General features: G+C 42.8%; 1 protein-coding gene and 1 long non-coding RNA gene across 3 annotated transcripts in view; both read left to right on the top strand.

Annotated features, from left to right (window-relative positions):
• LOC309534511 overlaps positions 1–22,804 on the top strand; it is a 300,714-nt gene that overhangs the window by 49,907 nt on the left and 228,003 nt on the right. The gene's annotated exons all lie outside the window — the stretch shown is intronic.
• PIGA (phosphatidylinositol glycan anchor biosynthesis class A) lies at positions 761–13,351 on the top strand. 2 transcript variants are annotated; one of them, XM_082226674.1, is made up of 7 exons: positions 761–918; positions 2,723–3,503; positions 5,618–5,750; positions 7,864–7,996; positions 11,382–11,588; positions 12,351–12,610; positions 13,224–13,351. In XM_082226674.1, the coding sequence occupies exons 2-6, from the start codon at positions 2,786–2,788 to the stop codon at positions 12,606–12,608; spliced, it is 1,449 nt and encodes a 482-aa protein (XP_082082800.1). In that variant the 5' UTR covers positions 761–918; positions 2,723–2,785; the 3' UTR covers positions 12,609–12,610; positions 13,224–13,351. The 2 variants fall into 2 exon arrangements, with proteins under 2 accessions (XP_082082800.1, XP_082082799.1); XM_082226673.1 differs by having other exon boundaries at positions 12,351–13,351.

Below are 22,804 nucleotides of genomic sequence, written 5' to 3'. Positions count from 1 at the left end.
ATTATTATTATTATTATTATTATTATTATTATTATTATTGGGGGAAAAGGGCAGACTTTGTTTACCACACCTGGAACTCACCTCAGAAAGGGTGCAGCAGTGGGGGTTCCACCTCTGCCAGAATGCCCTTCTAGATCATCAGGAGGAGGACGCTTGACACCAGGATCACACTGAACATCAGCATGGAAGGCACATGCAGGCATGCGCCGCTGGTGCCACCCAGCAAGCGGGCCTGGGAGACGCCCCCACGGGGTGAAAGAGCACGGAGACTCGGCTTGCTGGGCGGCCTCAGGCACGCGGGTGCTGGTGCCACTTGATGGTGAGCCTGCCAGCCTGAGCCCTGCCAGCAGCCGCCTGCTTGGCTCTGGCCATCGCTGCCTGCAGAGGGCGCTTGGGCTGCGGGGCGGCTGGGCAGAACCTGCCCCCTGCTGCTCTTAGCGAGCAGGGCAGGCGCCAGGGCTGATGGGAGTTGTAGTCCAAGGCCCCTCTGAGGCCTCGCAGGAGGGGCGAGGGCGGGAGGTTGGGAAGCGGCCACGTGAAGGCAGGCAGGCAGGCAGGCAAACGGCGGCCTGCTCGGAGGCGTCTCCTCGAGGCCGGAGGCGGAGCGGGAGGGAGGGAGGCGCCGGAGGAGACGTCAACGCGCAGTCCAGCGTCGCGTCCTCGAGAAATCGCCGCGAGCGCCCGCATTGGCTTTCGTTGCACCACGTGCTCCGGGCGCTGCCCTTCCATTGGACGCTTTCTCTCGCGCTCCGAAGGCGGCGTGTGGGCAAAGCGGTGCGTGGGTCTCGGCGCCTGCTGTTGCTCCGAGAAGGGCAAGAGCCGCCTCCCGCCGCGAGGGTCCCCGAGGAGCGGCGGCCGAGGGAGCAGCCGGGCGCCGGGAGAAGCGCCGCTCCAGTCCCTCGCTCGGGCGGGCGCCAGGTGAGCCGCGGGCCTCCGCCGCCGAGAGGCCTCCCCCCCCCCGCCGCGCCCCTTCTCCCACGAGCCCGTCAGCCTCTCGGGAGTGGGCCGCCTCCCTCCCCGGGGCTTTGCCTGCTGTTGGTCGCCTGGAAGCCTCCTTGGGTCGCCTTGGGCAGGTGTCGTAAGGAATAGTCATCCCACGAGGCCCCGTTTCTCTGAAATGCTCCCGCTCCGGCGCCTGCGGGGATCCGAAGAGCCTCGTGCCCTTGGAGCATCCCTGTGCTGAGCTTGGCTTTCCTGGTGCTGTAGTCCCCAGTCTTGCAGAAATGCAGCTCCCAGTGGCAGCACCAGGGTTGGTGAGGTTACAGGGAGCCAGGCAGAGAGCCGTCTCAGTAGTGGCGCCCGCCCTGTGGAGCAGCCTCCCCTCAGATGTCGAGAAAATAAACAGCTACCTGACTTTTAGAAGTCATCTGAAGGCAGCCCTGTATAGCGAAGTTGTTAATGGTTGAAGTTTTTAATATTCTATTGAGTTCTGCCCAGAGTAGCTGGGGAAACCCGGCACGATCGGCGGGATATAAATAAATAATAATAATTCAGAAAAGCTAGGAGAAATGGCACCCTCAACCTAGGTTTCAGTCACCACAACAATACATACAGGCACGTTTTTTTAAAACAATTACTAAACCAAATGAGGATAAGATGGGGGATTTAGCTAAAGATGGAATGAATGCTGTGCACAAAAGACAAGTTATTTTGAAACAAAGAATCAATTAAGTCTCCTTCACTGGAGGTTTTAAAACAGAGGTCGGATGGCTGTTCGTTATGGATGCTTTAGTTGAGATTCCTGCATTGCAGGGGGTTGGTCTAGATCAGGGGTTGTTCCATCAAGCACTGGTGGGTGGTAAGGAAATCTTACCATCAAGAAAGATGCATTAGTGGGCGGTAGGTATAAAAAGGTTGACTATGCATGGCCTAGATGACTTGGGGTCATTTCCAACTCTACAATTTTATGATTCTAAGTTGCAAAGCAGTTTCATTCCAGCAAAAGTAAAAACTAAACCTCTTTTACGCAATTAGAGCAGATAGCTTACTGAAACCTTTATCTTCATAAATTTGTAAAAAAAAAACTGCATAGAGAATTTATGTGGTCCTTTTTGTGGTACTTGGCGGGTACAGGTCGTACAGTGAACATGCACAGTGGGACTTAAGTTTAGGCATGTATGGGACAGTAACACCCCTCCCTCGCAAGAGAAAAACAATCCATTTAAAATAAAAAAATTCCTTCCAGTAGCACCTTAAAGACCAACTAAGTTAGTTCTTGGTATGAGCTTTCGTGTGCATGCACACTTCTTCAGATACACTTAATCCATTTAACTGTGAAAGAGCTTTGTACAACAATGAAAGGGTTTTCTCTTCCTCAGCACATCAAAAGGAGCAAGTGGAAAGGGAACACTTCAGTTAGTGACACTGCTCTCACCCAGCCACAGGAGATTTCGGTTGCAAACCACGTGACTGGAAATCTCAACGGTTGCAAGGGGGGCACTCACTCCTGAGTTGCAGAAAGCAACTGATGACTGGTTAATTTTGAACGCTGGGCGGGACGCAGATAAATTGCATGATAATGGCTTCCCCCAAAGTCTTTATTCTAACACTGCAATCCTGAACACACTTACTAGGGACAAGAATAAATGCTATTGAACAGAATGTGGTTTATTTCTGACAGAAGCATGCATAGTATTGTGCTGTACAATGAAGACCTCTGTAAGTGGTGAGGTTTTTTTTTAGCCTTGATGTGTAATGTGTATTTTTTTCTTTGCTCTTTTAGGAAATGGATGGAGCCTTTTCTTCATGTTGAATGTCTACTTTTCAGACTGATTGCTAAACTACTATGGCAGGTCAAAGAGGAAATCACATGCAGTTCCTATCCCCTTTGTCTTCTTCCACGGTGAACTGTCATAAATCTCCATCATGTTCAAGTAAAATTCATAGTATTTGCATGGTGTCCGACTTTTTTTATCCAAACATGGGAGGAGTGGAAAGCCACATCTACCAATTGTCACAGTGCCTAATTGAAAGAGGACACAAAGTTATCATTGTCACTCATGCTTATGAAGACCGTAAAGGCATTCGTTACCTCACCAATGGACTGAAAGTCTATTATTTGCCATTAAGAGTTATGTACAACCAGTCTACTGCAACAACTCTCTTCCATAGCCTGCCTCTGCTCAGGTATATATTTGTACGTGAAAGAGTCACCATTGTCCATGCCCATAGTTCATTTTCTGCTATGGCTCATGATGCCCTGTTCCATGCCAAGACAATGCAACTACGGACAGTTTTTACAGACCATTCCCTTTTTGGATTTGCTGATGTTAGTTCGGTGCTTACAAACAAACTCTTGACTGTGTCGCTATGTGATACAAACCACATAATATGTGTTTCTTACACTAGCAAGGAAAATACTGTGTTGAGAGCAGCACTGAATCCTGAAATAGTTTCTGTCATTCCCAATGCCGTTGATCCTACTGACTTCACTCCAGATGTATCTAGAAGGAACAAAAGCACAATAACTGTTGTTGTTGTCAGCAGGCTTGTATATAGAAAAGGTAATGAGATCCAAAATATATGTGGCACTTAATGTAGCTTCTTTCTAATGCTATAGAGTTGATCAGAAATTGCCTTTCTGTTTGTATCTACCTTTTAAATTTACTTAAGTTTTGCTGCATGATATTATGGCTGGTTTTATTATTATTTTATTATTTACTAAATTTGTCAGTTGTTTTATCTTACCCAGGGAAGCCCAAAGTGACTTACAGCCAAACAAAAAGACTATAAATCCCACACAGATGCATTGAAACAAAGAGAATAGAGAAATACATTAAAAGCACCCCACCCACTTCTAAAAGGTCACAGATAGTTAAAGGCCAAAGACCTGGTTATAGAGGAAAGTTTCTGCCTGGCACCTAAATATTTTAAGACCTGGCAAGTATAAAATCCTGTTTAGATCTGTGGCAGACCGCATGCAGTTGCATGTGGATTCACATGCTGCTTGGCAGGCACTGCGTGGGGCTGCCAGTTTTAACAAGTGAAACTACATGCTGTGATATCATAGGATCATGATGACCTGAGCAAGAGCTATTGTTGTTGCAGGTAGAGGGCATAGAAGAACGGTCATAATGCATACAGTTGGTTCTGTTCCTCCAAATCAAAGGCCTGGAAACGATGCCTTATGAGGAACGGCTAAGGGAGCTGGGCATGTTTAGCCTGGAGAAGAGGAGGTTAAGGGGTGATATGATAGCCATGTTCAAATATATAAAAGGATGTCACATAGAGGAGGGAGAAAGGTTGTTTTCTGCTGCTCCGGAGAAGCGGACACGGAGCAATGGATCCAAACTACAAGAAAGAAGATTCCACCTAAACATTAGGAAGAACTTCCTGACAGTAAGAGCTGTTCGACAGTGGAATTTGCTGCCAAGGAGTGTGGTGGAGTCTCCTACTTTGGAGGTCTTTAAGCAGAGGCTTGACAACCATATGTCAGGAGTGCTCTGATGGTGTTTCCTGCTTGGCAGGGGGTTGGACTCGATGGCCCTTGTGGTCTCTTCCAACTCTATGATTCTATGATTCTATGATTCTAAATACATAAAATAAAAAGGAATGTTGTGAGATATAGGGGTGCCTAAACCAAAAACCTAGGATAGACAACAAATTCAGAGCAAAGAGCAAAAAAGGCATTGGCCCATTAACTCTTTCTAGCAGACATTTTTATCTTCAGCACTGGCACCAATGTTTTGTTTTCTGGGATGCTCAGGGATACGCTGTACCGGCACCATATATATTTTTTTAGAAGAAAAATACTGACTGGCACAATGTTTTGCCTTTAAAAAATTTGCTGTCGTGTAAGTGTCACACTAAGATTGGGGAGCCAGTGTTGAAGTTCTTGCTCTGCCGTGAAGCTCAGCATGACCCTGAGTCACCCTGAGTCACGTCATCTCTCAGCCCTGTACTGTTTCACGGGGCTTTTCGTAGTATAAAATGAAGCAAGGGAAAGCCATGCACAGCTCCTTGGAGGAAAGGCAGGATATGACTGCAATTAATTTAGGGGGAATGATTGTGAAAGTGCAGTGTGCTACCTTAGTGGACTTGATTCCCTGCTGTTCCTGACAGTAGCCATGCCACCTCACGGCTTCCAGTCTTGTGTTACATGGGAGTAAGTTCTTCTGAACCCAGGAGGACTTACTTTTGAGGAAACAGGTTTTCTAGTGCAACTGCTAGAAGAAAGTAATTGTTCAAGACACTTTATCTTCTCTTTCTCTTAAGTTTCGTTCTGCCTTATATATTCTCCATTTATCCTCCCTGCTTCTGTGGGTAGGACATATGAATGTTGTCTACTTCCCAAAAAGCAGCTTTTGCACAAAGCTTTGCTTGTAGTGTAGCAGATACTTAGAAATCAGGTACCACTGAGATCTCGCAGCAGTAATGAAATTTTTAAGGAGTAAGATAGAGTTGAAGTAAATTTGTAAACTTCAGAAATAAACTCTAAATCTGGTCACAGTAAAAAATCAAGGAACCCAATACAGTACACTATAGTTTTTTATTTGCAATTTTATTAACACAGTTTTTTTGTCATTTTCTTTTGATGCTGACGTATGATGGAATGCTTTGTCAGGTAGATAAGTAACAAATCTGAAATACCAACTGCCTCTAAATATTATGTCTTCAGGTATAGATTTGCTTAGTGGTATAATTCCTGAACTTTGTCAGAAGTATCCAGATTTACATTTCTTAGTTGGAGGAGAAGGACCAAAAAGAATTGTATTAGAAGAGGTACGGGAAAGATACCAGCTGCATGACAGGTACTTGCCTTGCTCTTGTTTTAATACTGTTGTGGTGATTGAAGGGTCAAAGGAAGAATTGGGTGAGCATTGGGAGGAAGGCTGCAAGGGGGAGGTGCATATGGCTAATGAAATTTGCATATAATTTCAACCATCCTGCCAGATACTGAGCAGCACTTGGTAGCATGCTGTGATTTTTCTGGAACATTCTTGTTTTGGAAGAGTGCTCTCAATTCTGGGATATTATAAACTTACAAAATTCGTTTAGGTGAGTCACTCTTTTCCATGTATGCAGCTCAGTGCACATGGGGGTGGGGGATGGCACACCAGTTTGATAATCCGCTGTGGATAATCCCCCAAATATGTAAAATTGTAATCTGGAAGGTGCTTGATGGTCAATCAGTATTCAGTTCTTCAAAATCTTTTCTAAATTGCTTTCTTGCTCAGTTTAAATAAGATGTCCAGTTACTTTCTTAAGATACTTGTATTTCTTCTATTCCTTGTTGGTCCACATTGAGCTTCTTCCCTGAACTAGCCACTATAGCCCCAAAGTCTTGTTCCTAGTCATTCACCACCAGTCCAGATTACATTAGCATATACAGTCAAACTTCGGCTCCCAAACACCCCCATTTTGGAACATTTCGGCTCTCAAAAGCCGAAAACCCAGAAATAAATGTTCGGGTTTTTAAATGTTTTTCGGAAGCCGAACACCCAACCCGGCTTCTGCTTGAGTGCAGGAGGGTCTTGCAGCCAATCAGAAGCCATGCCTCAGTTGTCGAACATTTTGGAAACCAAACGGGCTTCCAGAATGGATTACGTTTGACAACCGAGGTTTGACTGTATGTGAAGTTTCGATTTATTTTTATTTTTTTTGCCATTTTACTGTCCATTCACCCAGTTTGGAGAAATCCTTCTGGAGCTCTTCACAGTCCCTTTTTGTTTTGTTCAGCTTGAACAACTTGGTATCATTAGCAAATTTGGCTACCTCCCTGCTCATTCCTAGCCCTTGATCATTTTATGAGCAAGTTAAAAAGCAAATGTCATAACACTGATCCTTGGTGAACTCCCATTTTCTACATCACTCTTTTGAAAGAACTGTCCTTTTAATTCTACAGTCTGCTTCCTGTTTCTTAACAAAATACTGATCTGCAAGAGGACTTCTCCTCTTACCCCGTGAGCCTTTGGTGAGGGACTTTATCAAAAGTCAGCTCTTTACTTGGCACAAAAATCTTAATGTTGGCATTCCCTGGGGAAGAGTGTTCCAATAAGCATACTTGCTCCTTTAGGAGGAAAGGCAGGGTACAAATTTAATAAAATAAAAAATTAAATGAATAAAACGGCAGCTAGTTGCTCATCTCTTTAGGCGAGTGAAAGTGGAAAAGGAAAAATGTATATACGGTCAAACCTCGGTTCCTGAACAGCTCCATTTTGGAATGTTTCAGCTCCCAAACCATTTCCGCTCCCGAATGGTTTTTGAGCGTTTTTCGGAAGCTGAACATTCGATGCGTCTTCCGCTGAATGCAGAAAACTCTTGGAACCAATCGGAAGCTGCACCTCAGTTTTCGAACATTTTGGAAGCCGAACGAGCTTCTGGAATAGATTATGTTCGACAACCGAGGTTTGACTGTATTGGCAAAGAGCAATCCTCTAAGTAACCTGGCCCCAATATGTTTAGGGCTTTAAAAAATAATGCCAGGACTTAAAATCAGGCCCAGAAATGACATGGAAACTAGTGCAGATAACTGCATTGCTCTGTTTTGGGCCTGCTAAACTGTCTGCACCATTTTAAAAGTCAGCCTCACAGTACATGACGGCAATCCATTTTGGAGACTATCATAATGGATACCCATCACAAAGTTTTCTCTATGTGGTGTCATTAAATGTTGGCTGAATTATGCCCGTTATGGATTGTATCCGAATGTGTGAACCAATGCCATTTAAAAGCATTGTGGAGCTTGTTTTGATATGCAGTCCAGCCCATCAGTGTCAGTAGTGTAAATAGCTAAGAAAGTTCATAAGCCACAAAATTAGTGATATTGACAAGTGCTTACGTTTGACTGTGATCATACACATGGTTATGAAGACTTTTGCAAAGATTACCTTTAAAAAACTTGTTTTCTCTAATTGCATGCAGAGTCCGTCTCCTGGGAGCTTTAGAACATCAGGATGTTAGAAATGTCTTGGTTCAGGGACACATTTTTCTCAACACTTCTCTCACCGAAGCATTTTGCATGGCAATTGTGGAAGCTGCCAGTTGTGGTTTACAGGTAAAAACAGTTTCCTTGTTTAGAGAGACTAGTTGGACATTTTCTTAATAACATAATATACAACTACGCATTAACAAGCAGACTTTTGAATAACATATCTGACAGAAGTGTCTACACTTATAACTACAAGTTCTTTGGAAATGAAGAATCAGTTTGCATGGGACTTACAACTTGATTGTCAGTTCTCTGTATTCATTATGTAGAATTTTAACATAACTGGCTTGCATATTTCAGGAATGCAAGGTGTGTTTGAACCTTGAATATTTGGTTTATTCTCATCTTTGATTCAGAAAGAAGCATTTGGACAACTGAAGACTCAATCATTATCCTTAAAAAAATTCATTGACAGCTTCAAACATTAGATTGCCACATTGTGTATCTAGTGAAGGAGAGATTATACTACAGTTTAGCAATATAGGAGAAAGAAAAACAATATAAAATGAAAATGTTGAGGTAAAAGTTTGAATTAAATCAAATTTTATTTTGGTTCATTTGGAAGGAGATCACTCACTGTTTGGATTAAATTAAAAAAATCATTTTGAGTCGCTGAATGTTCTCAAGTAATTACAGACTTCCATGTTTTCTGACGTGGCTGCTAGATTAAGCTAGGCAGAAAAGAGTGCAAGTCGCAAGCACTGCTGAAACTGAACAGGAGGAATTATAGATTCCTAACTGGCTCTTTTTATTCTAGAAATGTTTGGCTGGCATAGACCAAGGAATGGGTGAGGAGCAATCCAGCTCATCTATTCATTGGTTCTGCTTGCTGCAAGTTGTTGAGATGGTGCTTCTACAGCAAAGGGAAGGAGTTTGGTTTCTCCTCCTTGCATCTCTCTGAAGCGGCAGGGAGGCTGGAGTCTGAGGTCTCTGGACTCTTTGGTATCCTTCAGCCCTGCAGAACTTTGGGAGAAGCCCTCTCTCTGTTTCTCAGGGGTGTGACTGCTCACATCTCCAGTGGGATGATGAACCCTGAAAGGTGCATTTCCACCTTTGTCACATAGTTCTCAATTTATGATCCACCAGCTATGTATTGTGTCCTGCCAGGTGATTGATAAACCGCCCCTTCTGGCTATTGCAGGAAGACATAAAAAATGTAGCCTCTAGGAACTGCTATGCATATCTGTTGTGCTGCTCAGTTTTGAGGATTCTGCTGTGCTGGCCTTTTCTACTCTATTTAATATTTTCACGTATGTTCATATAAAATTGGCTTAAGAGGTCATAAAGTACACTGATTACTTCATTTGATTAATTCATCTTCATTTGCTTGATTTATTTACATCCAACCTTTACACACACACACACACACACACAGAGTGCTTTTTTTCTGGGGGTATGCAGGGGTACGCATACACCTAAACATTTTGTGAATTTTGTACTTTTGTCCATTTGTTTCCCCCGATTTTCTTGAGTCAAAATGAGAGTACCCCTAAATATTTTTAAAGAAAAAAGCACTCTGTGTGTGTGTGTGTATACTTTTCAGCATACACTACAATTAAAAAACAACTAATCCAAATAAAAAAGAAAAGAAGAAAAGAAGAAGCATAAAGGGGGGGATAGAAAGCCATCTTTCAGAGGTGCAGCTTAGCTCTTGTCCCCCACAGAAGGTGGGGGACCCTCCCAGCTCCCACTTGGGAGATCTTCCCTGCCTCTCACGCATGGTCTTTCACCTTCCATCCAACACCTTTTGTGCATACCTTCATTAATCCAGAGTAGAGAAAGCAGGAAATAAAGGTAATAAAAAATAAAAAGAAAGAGAGAAAAAAGAGAAATAAAGATGACTTTCATCTCTTTAATAGAGAATTGCATTCCTTTCTTATGCTGAAGAAATTATTTTCACTTTTGTAGCACTTCACAAAAAGGTCAGAGCATTAAAAGTAATATAAAATAAAGATTATTAAGCACCCTTATCCATTTATAATCTTTCTTAATCACAAATAATTAAGATATTTTTCTTTTCTTTTCTGGCTGTTAGGTAATGTCTCATCTTACGCCAGCAGTCCATTTGTGTTCTAGGTGAAAATTAAGTGGTGGGTAGATTCACGTCCGTCGTAATTCATCCCAGTCTCAGAAGTAATTAAAAGAAGGGAGCTTTAGCTGATCTGATGTCCCGAGGACTAACCTTCAGGGCTATTATGCAGGCACAATGGTGATTCCTTGCTCCCAACACGTTCCCTCCATCCAAAAACTTCATCTAGTCCAACCCTTTGCAATGTAGGAATCTTAGCTAAAGCATCCATAACACATGGCCATCCAACCTCCGCTTAAAAACCTCCCAGTAAGGAGAGTCTATCACCTCCTGAGGGAGACCATCCCATTGTTGAACAGCCCTTACTGTCAGCACTGTTTAGTTGAAATCTCCTTTCCTGTAACTTGGAGCCATTGGGAAAACAAGCTTGCTCCATCTTCCATGTGACGGCCTTTGAGATATTTGAAGATGGCTATCATATCCCCTCTCAGTCTCCTCTTTTCCAAGCTAAACATGCCCAATTCCCTCAACCATTCCTCATAAGTCTTGGTTTCCAGACCCTTGGTCATCTTGGTTGCCCTCCTCTGCACATGTTCCAGCTTGTCGACATCCTTCAATTGTGGCACCCAGAATTGGACAATGTATTCCAAGGCAGACCAAGGCAGAGTAGAGTGGGATTACGACTTCCCTTGATGAGGACATTATACATCTGTTGATGCTGCTGCATCACACGGTTGACTTACATTAAGCTTGTGGTCCTTTAATCTCCCTATCTTCAAAGGTAGAGAGTAATAACAAAGGTTTATGTTTTGCCTATTGTTAATCACAGCATAATTATCTTGTTGTAGTGTCAGCAGTCAATGACTAGCCAGCCAGCTTTTCTCCTGGAAGTCCCACATCCAGTCTATCCTCAAAAAGACTGAAGGAAGCTGATAGCAAAAATAAAAATATGGATTTATAATGTCAAAACGCCACCTTCAGTCTAATACAAAAGAGCAAAATTAAAACAGCTTGTCTAATGGATTTGTAAGATATTAGTACTGGTGGAGGGTGTTTGGGCAAGAAGTGACCTGTTTTGACAACGGGGCGGGGGGTCAAAGGAGAGAGAAATGGCGCTGAATCAAAGTGTCTCCTTTCTTGAGGAGTTTCCACAGTCATGAGTCTCCCTGTGTAATTTTGGGCCATTCATATACTCTTCATCTGATTTACCTCACTGTGTTGCTATAAGGATAAAAGTTGAGATAGAAGCTGAGAAGGCCATTTATGCCACCTAGATGGAAGGGCAAGGCAACACATTTATTTATACATTTACAGCTGATCATTTGGAGGTGAAACATTCATTACTGTGTTGTATTATTGCTATAGTATTTTTGAAACCTAAATTGCCTAATAAGTATAATATAAATTTTCCTGCTATTTTAGGTGGTGAGTACAAGGGTTGGTGGGATTCCTGAGGTGCTGCCAGATAATTTTATAATCTTATGTGAACCTTCCGTGAAATCTCTCTGTAATGGTTTGGAAAAGGCAATTCGTCAACTGAAGTCGGGATCGCTTCTGTCTTCAGAAATAATACACAACAACGTTAAAACTTTCTATACTTGGAAGGATGTTGCAAAGAGAACTGAAAAAGTAGGTACACTTCCATATTCTGAGACCCATTATATTTTCCTGGTCTTTGTTTTAGTGTAGGGGGGGGAACCTGTGGCCCTCCAGGTGTTGCAACGCCCATCAGCCCCCAAAAGCGTGCTCAGTGGTCAGGGGTGGTGGCAATGGCAGCCCAGCAGCATCTGAAGGGTCAAAGGTTCAGCAGGGAGGCTTGAGTATTTTTCAGAGTGGAGGGTGAGCAGCTCTACAAATATGTTGTTTTTATGTCATACTTTGTTGTGATATTACGTAACAGAAATAAGTTCTCAAATTCCTTGTGCTGGTAGCATAATTTGCAAGCTTCATTAAAATTGCCTTCACTTGGGCCCTTGCATAACATCTCCTAGTTGTTTCACTATTTAGCTTGGTGTGGAAATCCTTCTAACTAACAGTCTTTACTAGATACTCCTAACTTATTTCCACCAGAAACCTTCACATACATTGTACTCTGTACTGGAGCAACCCTAGTCAGATGAGTAAATTCTCCTCCCTAGATGCAATGTTATTGAGAATCAAGAGCCTCCCCTTGCAAAACAGTCTGTGGACCTGCTGCTGAGAGAGAGCTGCTACCTATGGACCTCTTTCTGAGATCTCTCCTAAGCCCCACAAGTGCTTGTGCATATGCAGAAGTACACCCTGTATTGGACTTAGAATATAATCAGCCTTATAAGCAGATGTCTTGCCTGTTAGATGATGCAATCTAAACATTGCAGACAACCCTCATGTATTCCCCCCTTTCTTTCTTAGGTGTATGACAGAGTGGCAGGTGAAACTGTATTACCAATGGGCAAACGACTTGACAGACTAATCTCTCATTGTGGCCCAGTGACCGGCTGCATTTTTGCTCTTTTTGCTGTGCTCAGCTTTCTTTTCCTGATCCTCTTGAGGTGGCTGACACCAGATTACCTTATTGATGTTGCAATAAATGCTACAGGAGAAAACGGGGCATGGACTCGACAATATTTCCCCAATAAAAACAAAAAAGAGAAGACTTCGTTCTGTTAAAGGTGCTAACAAACAGGACTGCATTCTCCTATGGTCTAGCATTGGCTGTTAGATTTACATTTGCCAAGCAATGTTTTTATAAATTATTGAACAATTTTTCTTGATCTTTGGAAAGATGTTCTACCTCAGATTAGGATAGTCTAAAATGGCTTAGGATAGTTATGCTTGCCAAGACCTGCCACAATAGCTGATCACATTTCTTTCAACCTGAATGATTTTGTCTAAATATGGAGAATCTCATTGTGGCAATTACTGAAAGAAAGACTTAGGTGAATAGGTGGAATTTTACTGCTTTCCCTATTTTTAATATCCTTACCTTCCCCCAAGCCTTAAAGATGAACCTTCTGTTCCAGCGCAAACCAAGTGGAGATCAAAATTGTAACTCTAGATAGTCAGGTGTGCTTTTTAAGGGTCAGACACCAATGTCAGACACAGGTCCCATAAAGGAGATTGGACTGAATCTTTCTTTAGGTTTCTTGGGCACTAATGAACAGTATGAAAATAAGTATATTTTAATTATTTGCATGCTTTCCTGAATATACATTTTAAAATGTGTTCTTTGGAAGAAGTTGCTTCTTGCTGGTGTTACAATTTACTTTTTATGGTTTTGTTCAGACACATCTGGAAACTGCTTTCATGCTGTGCGGATAAGCCCAAGAGAGTCTCCCTATCTCCAGGGTACAACAAGGAGAAGGTTGGAAGCTTCAGCTTTTATGTAAAAAAAAACAAAAAAACAACAACAACCCAAATCCTATGGTTCCCCTTTATGGATAAACCTGGGGGATTGTTATTCTGAGTTATTCAAACCATAAAAGGTAAAGGTACCCCTGCCCGAACGGGCCAGTCTTGACAGACTCTGGGGTTTGTGCGCCCATCTCACATCTATTGGCCGGGGGCCAGCGCTGTCCGCAGACACTTCCGGGTCACGTGGCCAGCGTGACAAAGCTGCTCTGGCGAGCCAGAGCCGCACACGGAACGCCGTTTACCTTCCCGCTGGTAAGCGGTACCTATTTATCTACTTGCACCCGGGGGTGCTTTCGAACTGCTAGGTGGGCAGGCGCTGGGACCGAGCAGCGGGAGCGCACCCCGCCGCGGGGATTCGAACCGCCGACCTTTCGATCGGCAAGCCCTAGGCGCTGAGGCTTTAGCCCGCAGCGCCACCCGCGTCCCCTCCGTGCAATTCTATCCAGCTCTGAGAAATCCAAATGGTTTACTCCCAAATCCGTTTGCATAGGATTATAAAATATGGCAGAAATAAACCATTGTTCCCTAAATTCATTAATTACAGGGAACTGTGGTTTGCTTTAAAGTAGAATTGGAACCTTCCAATTTCTTCATCATGCACCTGGCTTCCCAGTTTATCTGAACTGTCCCTACGTTTTGGCTATTTTGTTATTTTTAGCATCCCATCACAATATTGATATGACAATCAGCGCTGTTCCCTGTGCTTTGGGGTCCTGGGTGTCTAATCTGTCTCACTGTGGCTCCTAGTTGCCTCCCACTTTAAGGGTAGCAGGCAGAGACCACTGGAAGAAGACGCGTCCCCACAGGGACCGAATATGAGTGAAATGCAAATCAGGTTAGAGCCTAGTTGCTTAGTATTTTTAAGGGTGGCTCTCTTTTTTTGGCTGTGAAAGTATGAATGCAAAATTAAGAGATCATGTATGAATAATGATTACTGCATGTGCTGGATATGTGCTTCTGGAGGGGGGGACTGTATGGATGTTGTAAGGTACAAGTGACGAGGTTTTTAATTAATTAATTAATTAATTAATTAATTTTAAGATCCTGTTTATTGTCCATGCGTCTTTTCTGCCACCTTCTTCAGCTTAAAGCTACGTTCCCGTGTATCCTTATTGGGGAATAAAAGGTAAAAGACCCCTGGACGGTTAAGTCCAGTCAAAGCTGACTATGGGGTATGACACACATCTCGCTTTCAGGATTCGAACAGCCAACCTTCGATCAGCAAGCCCAAGGGGCTCAGTGCCACCCGTGTCTCTCTGCCAACCTAGCAGTTTGAAAGCATGCCAATGCAAGTAGATAAATAGGTACTGCTTCGGCAGGAAGGTAAACAGCATTTCTGTGCTCTAGCCATCTGTTGACAAACGCCAGCTCCCTTGGCCTGAAAGCAAGATGAACGCCACACCCCCAGAGTCATCTGCGACTGGACTTAACTGTTCAGGGGTCCTTTACCTTTACCTATTGGGGAATAAGTTCAGTGGGACCTAGTGGCTGTGTTCACATTTAATGCTAAGCCAGAAAATATGAATTCCTACTTTGCTTCTGCCTTCTGCAAGTGGGGAAACCAAACCACAAAGTGTCATCGAAACCTGGAATCATACAGTGGTGCCTCGCAAGATGAAATTAATTCGTTCCGTGAGTTTTTTCGTCTAGCGAATTTTTCGTCTTGCGAAGCACGGTGTCGGAAAAGTTTTGGAAAAGCTTCAAAAATCACCAAAAACCTCAAAAAAGGCTACCACACCACGTTCTATGAGTTGCTCCTCGAAGTAAAGTCACAACTGTATTAACGGTGTTAAGAAAAAGGAAACAAACTTGCAAAAAACGCAAGACGTTTTCGTCTTGCGAAGCAAGCCCATAGGGAAATTGGTCTTGCGAAGCAGCTCAAAAACTGCAAAACCCTTTCGTCTAGCGAGTTTTTCGTCTTGCGAGGCATTCGTCTTGCGGGGCACCACTGTAGTTGTTTCCCACAAACAAACCACGGTTGCCATGACTTCAAGTTGGCTAGTGGTCATGATTTGTTTGAGTTCAAATGTCACAGGAAACCGCACCCTCCATGGTTTATTTTCCTGACGCAGGAATGCCTGTATCAGTGCCCAGCTTGAAGTTTAATCCCTAGTGGTTTAATAAACTTTATTTTCTGGCTTCACATTACATGCAAACACAGCCTGTGGAACCTGATTCCAAGTAAACATGCAGAGAAGTGAGAAGTTGAGAGGTTTGTAAAGACCATTGGAAATCATTAAGGAATTGAAACATACCTTCAGTTCACACAAATAAGCAAATGTTTTAAGCAAAGTATTTTCCTCTATTTTCAGTGTATTAGTACAAAGTTTTTGCATCCCTCAGGTGCATGCATGTACTTTTTTATGGGGTGAGGTGAAGGGGTTGGTGCTACAGGCTTGCTTAAGGTGGCATTTGGTGGCTTACAAAAAGAACTTGCACAAGTTAGACCAACTGTCAAACAAAATTGGAAGCTGAAAATTTGCATCTCTTACTGACATTACACATTGGTGAATGCAATGTTAATGTGACTTACCAGCTTTTATCTTGATCACCAGTACTCAAATGGCATTCCTATGTCCTTATGTCATAGAATTGCTTTAATAGCTGAAAATTCTAATTTTTTATTTTCACTATTGTAAGGCACTCCAGTTTCTGTGTAGTGTGAGATACTGAGTGAGCAAGGTTAGATCATTTTGTAATTTTACACATTTTTTCTGTTTGGGAAACACAGGTAGGAAAGAGGCACAATTTTTCAATCTAGTCAATAGACTATCAAAGGGATGTAGAGGCTTTTTGGAAGTGATCTTGGTCCATGCTATTTTCCATATGGCAAGTGTTCTATCACCAGTCGGGATTTAAAAAAAATATTTTATTAAAGTTTGTAAAAGAATACAAAGATTAATATCAGATATCTTTTTATCAGGGTAAAAAACTAATCTAAATAAAAACAGACCAAAAGGGGGGGGGGAGAAGAGAACTCCTAACTTCTCAGGAGTTAGGTACCAATTTTACATCATTTTGTAATAACTCTCTTTTAAATCACAACACAATGTGTATTTTAACCATTTAGTCCACATTTGTTCCTGTTTCATCTGTATATTAGAACCATTTATTTTGCCCATTTAATCATGAATTATTTAACTTGTTTTTCTTGCATTTCAAATTTCAACTAAGTTTATATATTTCTGCAATAACGTGTTTGTCATCTGTACGCAATTGTATTTCAATATGTGTCTTTTTTTGTTCTATACCAAAAGTCTTATTATCCAAGTTAAATATTTCTGTTAATTGTAAATGAGAAAACAGTTGGAGGCCATAACCTTTCACTGTTTACTGTTCCCTTGTTTTAATTGTACAGTCGCCTTGATTCCACATTTTTCTCTCTACTGTCCTGTATTGGGGAGACCACGTCATTCCAGTCTCCCATAAGGCACAAATTTTCATATGAAAAGTCCATCAACCTGTCCACAAGTTCTTTATAAAATACAGATTTCTCTTCATTTGGGGCATAAATGCCTACAACCAAAGTTTCAATCTCTTAGATATTAATTTCCACCCCAACATATCTACCTTGTTCATCGGAAAATACCAGTTTGAGGCAAAATCGGGAATGTATATATAGAACTCATTTTTTTCTTCAGTCCTGCAGGGATAGATTCCTCACCTATTTTCTTTTAATCAAATATTTTATATCCCTTTTCTTGATATGTGTCTCTTGTGAACAAATTAGATTCAGTTTCATTTGTTTTCAAACCAGTAACTTTTTTCTCTTTTGAGGAGCATTTGCTCCGTTTATATTTCACATTAAATATTTGAAATCCACATCTGGGCAGATTATTTTGTCAAGTCTGTACTTACAGCTCCCAGTTCTGTTCCTTCAGTCTCATCTATTTACTTAACTTCCACACCTAGTTTAAATTTCTCTTGCTTTCTGTACTGAATCCAGTCAATATCTGTGATGTTTAAAGGTGAAAGTCACTCCCTCTGGTGTGTTCCATCTAATTTGGATTCTTTTCTGCGTAAGTTTACTTGACTTTCTTTTATGCGGTGTCTCCTGTGGGATTTATTTCAGTACAATCACATCTATATTGTCAATTTTCAACCTAGTCTCAAAATGCTGCTGCAGGACTTTGTCTCTAATTTTCTTTCTAACAGATTGGACCAGAATATCTCTTGGCACCTTTCTTAGCTTTGCAAAACGTGAATTACTTCTGTAGATTTTGTCTGTTTCTGCCTCCAAATCAGAAGGAGCAAAAAGGGTTTTCTTGTGTGTGTGTGTGTGTGTGTGTGTGTGTGTGTTTCTTTGTGGCTGATTAGCTGTTCTCCCTGTGTAAAGGTCAGAGGGGGCAGGGTTTCTGTTGAAGCAGGGGATTAGCTGTGGGAGGAGCTTATCAGAGCTTGCAGGGCAGCAGCTGAAGAAGGAGCAGTTTGATCCATCTTTTAGATTTAGGGGAGCTAGTCTCAAGCGTTTGTTGGGGGAGACCTAGTTTTTTTTTGGGGGGGAGTTATTTCTCCTGTCTTCACGCTTTTTATGATGGAGGAACTGGAGGAATGTGTAGCTACGCTCCAACGAATTAGAGAGCTGGAGCTCTTCTTGGAAGCAACAGAGCACACCGTCTCCACCAAGGAGGAGACAGGGGACTCCCCTGAGAAGGAGGCTAGTTCACCAACACAGGAGCCAGATATATGGAGAAACGTAGGAGGCCCAGGGTTCGCTCTGATTGTTTAGAAATACACAATCGCTTTGAGGTCCTCTCCCCTAGCATGGAAGATGAAGAGCAGACTCCATTTGAGGATCTCTCCCTCATTACAGCCGATCACGTATATGAAGACGAGCAGCAAAGTCAGTCCTCAGGGAATGTGCAGGTGACCTCGGAACGGACAGCTCACGGAAGAACCCCGACCAAACCTAAGAGGAGGCATGTAGTGGTGATAGGGGATTCCCTACTGACGGGAACAGAAGCAGTGATCTGTGGGCCTGACAAGATGTCTCGGGAAGTGTGCTGTCTCCCCAGGGCTAAGATCCAAGATGTAACTGAACGACTGCAAGGAATCATAAAACCCACTGACAAATACCCCTTCTTCTTGGTTCATGTGGGAACCAATGACACTGCAAGCAATAGCCTCCAGGAGATCAAAAGAGACTACGAGGCTCTGGGCAGGAAATTGAAGCAATTAAATGTACAAATTGTCATCTCATCTGTCCTCCCAGTTGAACGACGTGGTCGAGGGAGAGAGGGAAAAATAGTGGAAGTGAACAGCTGGCTTCACAAATCATTTGGGTCAAAATTAAAGGAGAGAAGAATAACATTGACCTCATTGTGGGAGTTTACTATAGATCCCCAAGCCAAACGGAGGACATAGATGATGCCTTCCTGGAACAGATGGCCAAATATGCAAAAGGAAGGGAGATAGTAGTAATGGGGGACATCAATCACTCAGATATTTGTTGGATGTCAAACTCAGCCAAGAGCATAACGTCAAACAGATTCCTCACTGGCCTTGCAGACAACTTCATTGTCCAGAAAGTGGGAGAAGCAATAAGAGGAACAGCCATTTTAGATCCGGTCCTAACCAATGTTGATGACCTGGTTAGTGGGGTAGAAGTGGAAGGATCATTAGGCGCGAGTGATCATGCTCTTCTGACGTTTACTATACAGCGGAAAGGAGGAGCAAAGCATACTAGGACTCAATTTCTTGACTTTAAGAAAGCCGACTTCATAAAACTTAGGGAAGTGCTGGGTGAGATCCCATGGACAGTAATACTAAAAGGAAAGGGAGTTCATGGTGGCTGGGAGTTTGTTAAGAGGGAGATAGTAAAAAGCACAACTTCAGGCAATACCAATGAGACGGAAACATGGAAGGTGCCTAAAGAAGCCAGGGTGGCTATCTAAAGAACTTTTAACTGAGTTAAGATTAAAAAAGGATGTGTACAAAAAAATGGAAAAGGGGGGAAACCACCAAAGAGGAATTCAAACAAATAGCCAGCACGTGTAGACACAAAGTCAGAAAAGCTAAAGCACAGAATGAACTCAGGCTTGCTAGGGAGGTTAAAAGCAACAAAAAATGCTTTTATGGGTATGTTTGTAGCAAAAGGAAGAACAAAGAAACAGTGGGGTCACTCAGAGGAGAAGATGGTGAAATGCAAACAGGGGACACAGAAAGGGCTGAACTCCTCAATGCCTTCTTTGCCTCAGTCTTCTCCGATAAAGAAAACAATGCCCGACCTGAAGAATTTGGAGCAAATTATTCAGCAGAGGAAACACAGCCCAGAATAACTAAGGAGATAGTACAAGAATACTTGGCTAGTTTAGATGTATTCAAGTCTCCAGGGCCAGATGAACTGCATCCAAGAGTATTAAAAGAACTGGCAGATGTGATCTCAGAACCACTGGCAGTCATCTTTGAGAATTCCTGGAGAACAGGCGAAGTCCGGGCAGACTGGAGGAGGGCAAATGTTGTCCCTATTTTCAAAAAGGGGTGTATCTGAAGAAGTGTGCATGCACACGAAAGCTCATACCAAGAACTAACTTAGTTGGTCTTTAAGGTGCTACTGGAAGGATTTTTTTTATTTCAAAAAGGGGGAAAGAGAGGACCCAAATAATTATCGCCCAGTCAGTCTGACATCAATACCAGGGAAGATTCTGGAGCAGATCATTAAGCAAGCAGTCTGTGAGCACCTAGTCTGTGAGCACCTAGAAAGGAATGCTGTGATCACCAATAGTCAGCATGGATTTCTGAAAAATAAGTCATGTCAGACTAACCTGAACTCGTTTTTTGACAGAATTACAAGCCTGGTAGATGAAGGGAAAGCAGTGGATGTAGCCTACCTTGATTTCAGCAAGGCATTTGACAAGGTGCCGCATGATATTCTTGTAAAGAAGCTGGTAAAATGCGGTCTTGACTATGCTACCACTCAGTGGATTTGTAACTGGCTGACTGACCGAACCCAAAGGGTGCTCATCAATGGTTCCTCTTCATCCTGGAGAAGAGTGACTAGTGGGGTGCCACAGGGTTCTGTCTTGGGCCCGGTCTTATTCAACATCTTTATCAATGACTTGGATGATGGACTCAAGGGCATCCTGATCAAATTTGCAGATGACACCAAACTGGGAGGGGTGGCCAACACCCTAGAGGACAGGATCACAGTTCAAAATGACCTTGACAGATTAGAGAACTGGGCCAAAAGAAACAAGATGAACTTTAACAGGGAGAAATGTAAAGTATTGCACTTGGGCAAAAAAAATGAGAGGCACAAATACAAGATGGGTGACACCTGGCTTGAGAGCAGGACATGTGAAAAGGATCTAGGAGTCTTGGTTGACCACAAACTTGACATGAGCCAACAATGTGACGCGGCAGCTAAAAAAGCCAATGCAATTCTGGGCTGCATCAATAGGAGTATAGCATCTAGATCAAGGGAAGTAATAGTGCCACTGTATTCTGCTCTGGTCAGACCTCACCTGGAGTACTGTGTCCAGTTCTGGGCACCACAGTTCAAGAAGGACACTGACAAACTGGAACGTGTCCAGAGGAGGGCAACCAAAATGGTCAAAGGCCTGGAAACGATGCCTTATGAGGAACGGCTAAGGGAGCTGGGCATGTTTAGCCTGGAGAAGAGGAGGTTAAGGGGTGATATGATAGCCATATTCAAATATATAAAAGGATGTCACATAGAGGAGGGAGAAAGGTTGTTTTCTGCTGCTCCAGAGAAGCGGACACGGAGCAATGGATCCAAACTACAAGAAAGAAGATTCCACCTAAACATTAGGAAGAACTTCCTGACAGTAAGAGCTGTTTGACAGTGGAATTTGCTGCCAAGGAGTGTGGTGGAGTCTCCTACTTTGGAGGTCTTTAAGCAGAGGCTTGACAACCATATGTCAGGAGTGCTCTGATGGTGTTTCCTGCTTGGCAGGGGGTTGGACTCGATGGCCCTTGTGGTCTCTTCCAATTCTATGATTCTATTCTATGATTTTATCCATAGTCTTTTCCAAAAAGCATGCCAGGGAATTAATGACTTTAACCCTAATATCTTCACCCTTCTCTTCAGGAATTGTTCTAAATCATAGGTAGAACTCTTTGTCTCTCAATTCTAATAATGCCAAATTATCCAAATATCTTTCTATCTCTCTGTCTGACTTCCCAGAATTTCCACTTTATCATTTAATTGCTTCATTTCTCCAGACAGTTTCATATAAAAGGCTTCTATTTTATTAACAGCCCCTTCCTAACCATGTCAAATGTTCACCTGTTTTTTAATTCAAAATGTCCGTGTCCTTTCAAATTGCCTTTATGATTTCATTTTTAATTTCATTCATCTCTGCTTTAAGAGATTTTGCCTGTTTCAGCACCATTTGCTGTATGTAGAAGAGTCTGTTCCATGTCTTATCAGATGATAGAGAAATAGTGATAAATAGTGTGTATGCTGAAAATGTCAAAGAAGCAGCAACATTATTTGTTTTCAGTAGAGGAGACTCCTCACTCACATGGAGGTTGCATTCCGGGGCCCCGCACACATAAGTAAGATGCTTGTTTTCTGTCTCCCCCACTTTTGCTTGGAAGGGTAAGAGGGGAACAAGGGGCAGCGGAGACCCTCTTCCTCCCTTCTCGCCCTCAATCTCACAAGGAAGGGCAGGGAAGCTGTGCAACTCAGCCGGCCGCAAGAAACAACTTCCCTCCCATCAGCTGTTGAGCGGACGAGCAGAGCGCAGCAGCAGAGAGCGCTCCCGCCTGCCATTGTGGAACCAAGGACGGCGCGTGGTTGGCGCACATGGAAATCAATGGCAGAAGGACAACACATTAAGGGGGAAAGCTGCCATGAAATGAATCTGAAAAATCCTAGAATGAAAGGACAGAAATTGTGGCATCAAGGAAGCCATTTTATTTGTATGCCACTTTCCAGAGTTAAAACCATGCTCAAGGTGGCTTACAACATACAGTACGCCCACAACTTACGTGCATTTGTGCACATTCAGCTTTACATGTGGGGCAAAAAAATAAAAAGGGGATGGGGTTTGGGGGGAAATGACTTTGACATTGCAGCCCACCATTGAACCCAATGTGTTTTTGGTATACACTATTTTGGCTTTAGGCGCAAGACCCTGGAATGTAACTCCCACATAAGTTGTGGGTTTATTGTATTAAAAAAACACCTAACTACAGACATACCAAAAGTAGTCATAAACAATAAACAAAACATTAAAAATTACACAACCAAATTGAACAATTTCCACATAAATGATAAGATCCAAAATAAAGATACAAAAAATTAACAGAAACAAGAGCAACATCCCACCCCCAGCACCACACAGCCACTAAGCAACACCCCAGGCCAAAAGTCTGTTCAAGACCAGGCCAGGTGGGAAAAGACCTGCAAGGCAGGAAGCAGGTCTTCCAGGACTCTCAGCTAAGTTCCATAACTACAGGTTGGGTGAATGCACTGCATGATTCAT

This window comes from Podarcis vaucheri (assembly GCF_965113315.1).
Source record: "Podarcis vaucheri genome assembly, chromosome: 6".
Classification (NCBI taxonomy): Eukaryota; Metazoa; Chordata; class Lepidosauria; order Squamata; family Lacertidae; genus Podarcis; species Podarcis vaucheri.
The sequence above is the reverse complement of the archived record's forward strand: the minus strand, read 5'-3'. Positions and strand labels throughout refer to the sequence as shown.